General features: G+C 34.3%; 1 protein-coding gene across 1 annotated transcript in view; it reads left to right on the top strand.

The window, feature by feature from the left end:
* LOC106884390 (uncharacterized) overlaps positions 1-10,966 on the top strand; it is a 647,954-nt gene that overhangs the window by 520,918 nt on the left and 116,070 nt on the right. Inside the window, exon 3 of the mRNA XM_052967971.2 lies at positions 6,991-7,248. Coding sequence (XP_052823931.1) covers positions 6,991-7,248 — 258 coding nt within the window. The remainder of the gene's footprint in view (positions 1-6,990; positions 7,249-10,966) is intronic.

Raw genomic sequence — 10,966 nt, 5'->3', positions numbered from 1 at the left:
TGTAGTCGGCACTTAATGTATATCGGCTGAATGGACGTCAGTGATTGGTTGAAATTACAGAAATACGACAACTTTAACATGGAATAAGTTAGTGATTTCTTTTTTTTTTTTAAGAAGACTAAGAGAAAAAGATGTTTTATATGACACATTCTACCAGTGTTCCAAGTTTCAAAGTGTTTCGTTAATAAAAAATTGTGGCCCCCGTTTTAAAAAAGATCCAAGTAATTTTTTTTTTCTGTTGATTATATCGTTGAGGTAGCACTGCTACCCGCTCTTAAATTCCAAACAACCCTCAAAGGATTCATTGAGGAGGTTTTCAGCCACAGTGACGTACTTGAAAAAGCCTGAAAGGTTCCAGTATCAGTCGAGAAAATAGGTCCCAGTATCTGATTAATACTTAATTCTATTATTACTTAATTCTATTATTACTTAATTCTATTATTACTGATTAATACTTAATTCTATTATTACTGATTAATACTTAATTCTATTATTACTGATTAATACTTAATTCTATTATTACTGATTAATACTTAATTCTATTATTACTGATTAATACTTAATTCTATTATTACTGATTAATACTTAATTCTATTATTACTGATTAATACTTAATTCTATTATTACTGATTAATACTTAATTCTATTATTACTGATTAATACTTAATTCTATTATTACTGATTAATACTTAATTCTATTATTACTGATTAATACTTAATTCTATTATTACTGATTAATACTTAATTCTATTATTATTAATTCTATTATTACTGATTAATACTTAATTCTATTATTACTGATTAATACTTAATTCTATTATTACTTAATTCTATTATTATTAATTCTATTATTACTGATTAATACTTAATTCTATTATTAGCCCCAGTAAGATGGCAAACTGGCAGGATCGTTACCGTGCATTTATTTTTTTTTATGTTCTGAGTTGAAGTGTCGTCGAGGTTGGCTTTACCGTTCATCCTTTCAGGATCGATAAAATAAGTACCTGTTTGGTATTGGGATCGAAGTAATCGACTAGCCCCCTCTCACAAAATTTCTTTATTAGAAAGGATTATTAGTCCCCTACCATGAAGGGAAACAAAAAGTGATCTCCGCAGAATTTGAACTCAGATCATAAAGAGGTAGAATTAAATACTTCGCTACATATTTTATCTGAAATGTCTAACGAGTCTACCAAATCTTCCTCGTAAAATTATGACCATCACAATATTCTATTACTTCACACTTAAAATTAGATGGTTTCTACCATCTCAAAAAGAAAACAATATTATTCCTATTAGATGTAATTATGGTTTATAGTTAAAATATTTGCCATATAAAACGTATTTTAAATTTCTAGTTAAAATACTAGTCTTATTAAATATAATTGTTGTTTATACGTTAAATATTTTTTTTTGTTGACTAATTTCGTTTAATGCTTAAAATATTGATCCTGTTAGTCCTAATTAAGATATGTGGTGAAAATACAGTTTCGTAATTATTTTAGCTGTGATTTGTAGTTTCTTTATTTTTCTTTTTTTAACTGCTTTTCTTTTTCGTTTTTGTTTTTCCCCTTGAAGGAAACTTACTAAGCTTCAGTTTACATTTAAGTAAAGGCTAAAATGAAGTATAAAATTTGATATAGAAATTTTTCTGGCTTACCATTTTGTTACATTTTGATAAATCGCTGCGTTCTGAACGATTCTATCTACGCTCATCATCGAATGTCCTAATCCTTGTATTTACTACATGTACAAGGACTGGTTTCCAGCATACCCACTTATATTTCAAGCAGGGCCTTGATTATATCATGAGCTATACGATTGTCCTGTATATGGCAATTAAAATACATGCCTACGAGATTGATAACAGAGGACGAAACACTTGAAAAGAAGCGATTTTGCAAAACAATATTTGAGATATAATTAATCTTTCTTCGTCAATAAATCAGACAACTAAGAATATAATTCACCTCTATTATGAAGACACGTAGCCTGGTGGTTAGACGTGTGGGTCTTTACTCATAAAAGTCAAGGTTCAACTTCTGACCTGATGACGCATTATGCTCTTGAGCGAGGCACTTTTTTTTTCACTTTATTAGAACTACTCAGATATAAAGGTGTACCAACCGGATTTTGGTGTAGCCTCCTCTTCCCTATAGCTGTCACAATGTGAATGCTACGCCGGGTCAAGAGTTATTACATAAATAGCTAAAAGAAATCGCGAAAACATGGCACATGTTAGTAAGCCGTACTTACTCACATGTGACGATAACTTATACTTAATTTCTTGATAATATTTACAGAAATGGGAAGGAGATAGAGTATAACTAAAAACTACCATATCAGAAAAGTTAATTAGCTTCAGCTCGAAACGAAAAATAAAATCGCATTTTTAGCGTCTATTTCTTATACTACATACTATTCAAACTGTTGTTATTGGCAGTCCGTCGCTTACGACGTCGAGGGTTCCAGTTGACCCGATCCACGGAACAGCCTGATCGTGAAATTAACGTGCAAGTAGCTGAGCACTCCACAGACACGTGTACCCTTAACGTAGTTCTCGGGGATATTCAGCGTGACACAGTGTGACAAGTCTGACCCTTTGAATTACAGGCACAACAGAAACAGGAAGTAAGAGTGAGAGAAAGTTGTGGTGAAAGAGTACAGCAGGGTTCGCCACCATCCCCTGCCGGAGCCTCGAGGAGCTTTAGGTGATTTCGCCCAATAAACACTCACGACGCCCGGTCTGGAAATCGAAACCGTGATCCTATGACCGCGAGTCCGCTGCCCTAACCACTGGGCCATTGCGCCTCCACACTATTCAAACTACTACTTTTATAATCAACAACTATGAGGAAGAGACCCCCTTCGGTCATGAATGACCATGGGATTGCACCTAGAAAGTTACCCTCCAAGGCACAAGTCCGGGCAAGATTGCTTGTGGAAGGCCAGCAGTCGCCCATGCATACCAGCCTCTCCTCTCTCCACGCCACCGATGTTATCCAAGAGAAAAGCAAAGGCTGATACAGCTTGGCACCTGTGACGTCACAACTCATTTCTACAACTGAGTTAACTAGAGCAACGTGAAATAAAGTCTCTTGCTCAAGAACACAACACACATCCCGATCCGGGAATCGAACTCACAACCTCACGAACGTAAGCTCGACGCTCTAACCACTGAGCCATGCGCCTTCACAATCAACAACTATATGAATAGTATATGGTTCCGTTTTCTAACAATATACTTCCTTTCACTAGTCTCCAGTTTTGAAAAGAAGGTGGCTCGATTAAATTTACTAGTGTTCTATAAGTTTGTTTTGTTGTTTTTTTAATCTGGAAAATTTGATCTTAAATCTTTGAGAAATTAATGTAAATAGGCTAAAGCTATCAAGTTCCACACGTTGCTAAAATGCATACCTAGATTGGCTGTGAGTCGTTTTGTCACTGCCGTTTTGGCGTCGCTCATTCAACACTGACACTTTTGACATCAGACGTTTTAATCTTTTCTTGTTTTAATGTGTGTGTGTATGTGTGTGTGTGTGTCTCTCTCTCTCTCTCTCTCTCTCTCTCTCTCTCTCTCTCTCTCTCTGAGTATATTTCTCTTTATGCGTATGAGGTATGAGAAATTGTTTATGTCAATTGTGTTCAATTAATAAATTGTAGTGTCTCTCTCCCTTCTCTATATCTTTTCTTCTATCGCTATCTCTCTCCTGTATCACTCATTCTTTCTATCTGCATGCGTGCATTTCTGCGCGCGGACGTGTGTGTATTTTTTTTGCGTGTTTTCCCCCCAGTGCCAAAAAGTACTGTGACCAAAACTAGACTGAATGTTCTGTCAGCTGTGCCACATCATCAGCATCCAAACAACTGCACCCAATTACATCTTTCTGTACCTAAATTCATTTTGAAAAATTCTTCATGTGAAATCTTGCGTTGAAACAGATATCGTATTTTGAGAGGGTTATATTGCCAACAAGAAACACATGTATGGGTTTTATTTAACTTGACACCTGTTTGACGAAGAAGTTGCCTTTACAATGCAAAGGTCCGGAACAGATGTTGCAAGGCATCTTTCTCAACCGAGGCCCATATGGCCCTTGTGGGCTCATATAATATTTTGTTGTTTAAATTTATCCTTAATAAGTTCTACAAAGCACAACACCTTTTCACAATTTTTTTTATACAATTCTTGATACTTTATAAACAGATTCTTCCTCGGACAAAGGATAATTTTTAGGGAAGGGATGAAGATTATTGAATTTATATATATATATATATATATATATATATACATGTGTGTGTGTGTGTAATAATTAAGTAGTCTAGCCTATTTTCGTATATATATTAAAGGTATACTTTTAATTTAATTAAAAGCTTTAAGTCAGCGAGTTCAAAGAGTTATTGGAGAGTGAGAGAGAATGCATGTATATTGCTTTTAAATTTTTGGCACAAGGCCAGCATTTCGGAGGCGCGGGGTATAATTCAATTACATTTACCCCAGTGCTCAACTAGAGCTTATCTTATCGCCCCGAAAGGATGAAAGGCAAAGTCGACTACGGCAGAATTTGAACTCAGAACGTAAAGGCAGACGAAACGCCGCTAAGCTTTTTGCCCCGTGTGCTAACGGTTCTGCCAGCTTGCCATCTTGTAATGCATTTATATATTACTAGCATTTATTTATCTTTTAGTAAGACGTCATAATAAAGCAAACAGAAAAGCCCGTTCTATTGAAATTTAATCTCGGAAACCATAAGTCTGAAATTAAACACTTTAGGATATTTAGTCCGAAGCACGAATATTTCTTTCATTTTTATCATCTCATATTTTTGGCCACCAAGTACTATTTATAATTAGTTCTTGGTGGTCATCCATAGAGAAAACATTTGAGAGACGTTAATAGACCTACCTGTCGAGATAATTTTTTACTATTGTAATGACAGTGCAATATGTCGAAATGAAAGTTAAATTTTCTTAATGGCAGTCTGTGAAAACGTGTATTTAACATATCACATTTATAAAAAAAAATACGTTTCATAATTAAATCTGTTTTTCTTTTCACATTTCTATAAAATTCACTTCTTCCTGTTCCCAATCATTCTATAATTGATTGATTCATTGAATGATTAAATGTTAGTCCTCGCTTTTAATTCGATTAAAATATTTAAATCAAAAAGTCGCATCCTTTTTTCCTTCTGATTCGATTAACATAAACCACAGATTCACAATTTAAGTTGATAGAATGTCCGTTTCCAGACGATCTATGATAGAAAACAAAAGCGTTCCATCCATATGCACTTCACTTATATTTCAGTGGTAATATAACAAGGACAACATAATCTAATATGTTTTCAATTAAGCTGTTGGAAGGGAGATTTGGGTGCTATTTCCAGCGAGTCGAACAACCGTTTTAAGATATATATAAACAAGTATATATATATATGTGTGTGTGTGTGTGTGTGTGTGTGTGTGTGTGTGTGTGTATATATATATATATATATATATATATATATATATATATATATATATACATGTGTGTGTGTATATATACATGTGTGTACGTCAAATAAATATATATGTTATGTAATATATACATATATAATTAATCAAAGGACATACTAAGTATGTCTACCTGCTTGAAATAACAGTCAAAACTCGTTATTAAATCGCCAAAAATACACTGGTAATTACTACAGAAATCAAACGGAGGCAAAATTGGTTAAGACAAAATCTACCTTTGTAAATTAATTCTATATATATATATATATATATATATATATATATATATATATATATATATATACGACATATTTCTAGTAGATCTAGCGTGAGGAACGGGTTCCCTTATTGGTTTATATATGTCTTCGCGACTGCCGTTGCTATGGTTGTTATTAGAGGTAATAGAAGTAGCGGTAGTGGTAATGTTGATCGGAATGCTAAACTCCGAGTAGACTCAGCTTGAATAGACAGATGATCTGAAAAACTCTAACCATGATTGTTACGATTTTATTTAGACAACAATATCCAATTTTCATTTTATAACACCATCCAATGTGTTCTGTTTTTAAGACAACATAGTGTAATTTGAGAGATTTGGTTGCTATTTCGTACATGACGAGCAACTACATACGTGTTCCTTTGTGGGTGATGGGTGATAAACTGCTATCGTTTCCACTAATTATTTGAAATTAATGGAAATAAACTTCTTGTAATACAAAATTTCACATTGCACCATCGAGAGAACATGTTGATTAGGTAAAAGAGAGAGAGAGAGAGTATGTGTGTGTGTGTGTGTGTGTGCGTGTGTGTGTGTGTGTGTGCGTGTGTGCGTGCGTGCGTGCACCGTATTACTGCGTCTGTCTGTCAATATCCCTTGGGCAGTACTGCTTAAAAAACTTGCATTTTTCTCTGACCTCTTGAACTCAATGTAAAAGTATTTAACACATCTAAATGAAATACATTTATTTGTCTTAAAACTTATCTCAAAAGATTACAATTGTTTTCATTTTATTGTACGATTCCATTCCTTTTTGTCTCCCTATGTTTGTGTATGTGCGATGCATATATATATATGTGTGTGTGTGTGTGTGTGTGTGTGTGTAAGGAGGAGCATTCTGTCGGTTACGATGACGAGGGTTCCAGCTGATCCGATCAACGGAACAGCCTGCTCGTGAAATTAACGTGCACGTGACTGAACACTCCACAGACACGTGTTCCCTTAACGTAATTCTCAGGGAGATTCAGCGTGACGCAGAATGCGACAAGGCTGGCCCTTTGAAATACAGGCACGACTCATCTTTGACAGCTGAGTGGACTGGAGCAATGTAAAATAAAATGTCTTGCTCAAAGACACAACGCGTCGCCTGGAATTGAATTCACGACCTTACGATCGCGAGCCGAATGCCTTAACCACTAAGCTACGCACCTTCACATGTATGTAAGTATGTATGTATGTATAAAATATTGTTGATGTTTGTTTTTATTTTCCCGCAGATAACATCAGTGGGGATTCGATGAAAAATAACGAAACTAGTACTACAAGCACAGTTGCCTATCCGAGCAGTACTCAAGCTAATTACAACCCATCGACGAGTACCACATCTACCCAAATAACCTACACAAGTACTCCACCAGTCACCCTCAGGCCTATTTCTCGTGCACCACCAGTTTTGAGAGCCGTGAATGACACAACCAAGCCAGCCACGCACACCCCGACTATGAAGACTTTGGAATCTTCTGTCGATGATAACGGTAAGAAATAATAATTTTTTTTGTTTTTGTTTCGTTGTAGATTTCTTTTTTAACAATATAAGCGTGATCGTAAAAATCTTAATCATCATTTTTGTATTTGTTTTACAAGAATTTTTATGTGAAATCATGTGTTGAAACAGATATTGTTATACCTCGGGGTTATCATATTTTGCCAATTAAACACACGCACTATATAATTGGTCTTTACTTCAGCTTTATTATTATTATTAAAAGGTTATATATTCAAGAGAAGAAAGTTGTAGATTATATCAACTCAATACTAGCACCGATGGTACTGATTTTCAAACACAGAATAAATTACTTTGCTCAAAGACACAATGCTCTGTCCTATCCGCGAATCGAAACCACGATCTTACAATCGTGAATCCAGCAATCTTATCAATAGGCCAAGCACTTTTACCACAACCCATATAACGCTGGGCAAACGGCAAATTCGAACCTGGCGGATTCGTATAACATATTGAGTTATTACGTTATAGATCCCAGCAGAACGTAAAGTAGACGTCGGTGAAATTCGAACTGAGAATGCCAAAACTAAAAACAAATTTAGGTGCCCCTAAGCAGTTTGTCTGTTACTCCATCTTCCTTGAATTCGCTCACCCACCACCCTAGATATATACCTAGAGTAATATAAAACAAGATCCTGTATTAAATATGACATTAACAACCCGAAATTCACCAAATCCAATATCAGACGTCGTAAATTAGAGGACAGTCGAACGTCTAATCTGCCGTTTAATTGATCATTTAAAAAGAAGCTGACTGTGTCTTTCAAAGAAGCGAACGGACATCTTAATCTGATCTTAAACCTAACACGAACACCTTTTCTGGCCTTAGCTGACATCACCTAAATTGACCTCACAAATTCAAGCAAGACTTTTTCTTTTTATCTTTTATCACTGAAATATTGTATGTTATTGTAGTTTTTATTATTTGGGTTTTAACAACAATAATATCTGATTGTGAAATTACCGTATAAAAGAAATGTGTAACTTTAGAAAGCACAGGAAATCATTGAAGCTCTTTCAGTTATTTTTATTGCCGTGTTCAACTTAGACTTTCACGATCCGACCTAACAATTTTACGATACAACGAGAAAGCCTTTATGTAGCCGTTCGACGTCCTAATAGTAGTTGCTGAAACATCTTCACATCGCGTCCTATTGTTTTAAAATTTATACAGACATGATTTTTGTATTTAGAATTTTGGGTAGCATCTACACAGTTTCGGTTTCGATCCCCATCTTATGGGTGCTATTTATGATCAACAATATGTTGTAGAAAAAGGCGATCAAATTATGAGACCTAAGATTTTGCTGAATTTGTAATATTTTGATTTTGAAAGAGTTTTAAGAGAACAAAGTATTCCCAGGCTGTCAATGTTTTTCTTAGAATATGGGCAGTACACACGAGGACAATTCTTTTGTATATTTTATACTTTTGGTTTCCCAAAAGTATATTTAGTATTAATGCCAAAGCACAATTATCACAAGTACCGTTGTCATTCTTAGATAACATATATTTACTTAACTTTACTTTTCACATATTTAAGGCGGATAAAATGCATCGTAAAATTAATAAAATATAGCTCTAACGACATACTAACTGGGTTACGAGCTACGACTAACCCCTTCCACCAAATTTTAAGCCCTGTGCCAGTGTTTGAAACAATTATTAGGGCAGTAGATGTGCTGAATCTTTACAGTGTCGTACAAAATTCCTTTATGCTTTGAGTTGAAATCTCACTGAAATCAACTTTGCCTTCCATATTTTCTGGTATTGATAAAATAAAACACCAGTCAAATACAGAGGATCGATCGATTTTGTCTGCTGTTCGCTTACTACAAATTTCTAATTTTGAGTCTATACCAGAAATGATTATTATTGTTGTTGTTGTTCTTGTTGTTTATGAATCCATAGATATAACAAGATCTTCCTGTCTTACATCGCAGAGTATTAGGTACATTTTGGATAATGGTCATACAAAGATTTTTAAAGAATGTTTTCAGACTTTATTATCGCTACCTTCAGCATCATTCTTACGTCTACAATTCTACGTAAACCTTTTGATGTCTTTACAAAAGCAATTGTATATTATTGTATTTGCGCAAATTATATACGAGGTGACAGATACATATCTTGCATGCTATCATGTGTTTAATTCAATAGCTAAGATGGTGTAATTCTCCAGGTTTTTCATTATAGTCATTCGATATTGCTACAGCAATTATTGAAACACTATTGGCATTTTGTCACGGAGGACAATGCCAGCTTTGTTATCAGCTATCTGGCAAGTCTGTTTCTATGGGATATAGTTCCATATGATCTTTACATTATCAAGCGACGATGTGTTGCAGACAGACAATAGAACTCATGATTAACTGCCATACAAACATTTGGCTAAGCAGCAATCCATATGATTCCTTCACTTCCTTCTGGGGATTTTAAGAAATATCTATAATAATATTTATGTGATCAGAACCGATCTTCTACCTTTATAAATGCAAATAGTAAATTTTCGCAGGAGAAGTGAGGTAAGTGGTATCTCACATCTAAAGGCTAGAATCTCATCGGCAATGAACGATAGCTAATTATATGCGAAAGTTAGTTATGCTAATTCTAACACTAACCCATATATCATATTTACTGGCGTGCGTGCTGAGTTCGTTTATGCATTCATGGCTAACATATGCTACATTGATAATATTTGCTACGATTTTTACATATTCCATATTCCGATATTGCTCAATACTAGACTTTTCGTATATTTTAGTGTCGCTATTATATTCCTTATCTTGGAGCCGGTTTTCTGCATAATGAATACATATGAATATCAATATGAAGAAGCATGTGTAATATATGTATATTTATATGTGCGTGTGTGTGTGTGTATACATACAGAGAAATATACTCATTCTGCATACACACACACATATATATGTAAGTACATATATATATATATATATATATATATATGTGTGTGTGTGTGTGTGTGTGTGTGTGTGTGGGTGGGTGTGGGTGTGTGTGTGTGTGTGTATACATACATAGATATATATATACATAAATATGCGTGTAGGTATATATAAATACTCATATATATAGAGACACACAAACACATACACACACACATACACACACATTCTATCGATGGAGATTCATATAGAATGTTCATAGATAGGATAGATTAAAAGATACGTAGACAGACAGACATATACATACATACATACATGAACAAGCATCTCAGACAGACAGACAGACAGACAGAAAGATAGATAGATAGATAGATAGATAGATAGATAGATAGATAGATAGATAGATAGATAGATAGATAGATAGGGTAGAGTAAGTATGTAAACAGATGCATAGATGGCTATTCTAGTAAACACAGTCAATGAAATATATGTATTTTATGGAAGGAATTTACGAAGGAAAAAGCGGAAGAGAACTTCGTAATAGACGTAAGGGGGGAATAGTGTGAAGAAAGAAAAGAGGTGGTCAAAGAAATATAGATTCTTAAATGGAAAATTACCGAGCTATTGTATAGTGAGGCATCAAGCAATAGAAGATTCTATAATAATTATAGAACTTGAATACTTCTAAAACGCCATTACATTAAACCATTGAAATGGCGTATATGAAAAAAGAAAAGAAAAGAAAAATGGCAAACTTGTTGAAAACAAAAGTAGATACGATATATA

This window comes from Octopus bimaculoides, chromosome 5 (genome assembly GCF_046866305.1).
Source record: "Octopus bimaculoides isolate indiv1 chromosome 5, ASM4686630v1, whole genome shotgun sequence".
Classification (NCBI taxonomy): Eukaryota; Metazoa; Mollusca; class Cephalopoda; order Octopoda; family Octopodidae; genus Octopus; species Octopus bimaculoides.
This window is presented reverse-complemented; position numbering and strand designations above follow the sequence as displayed.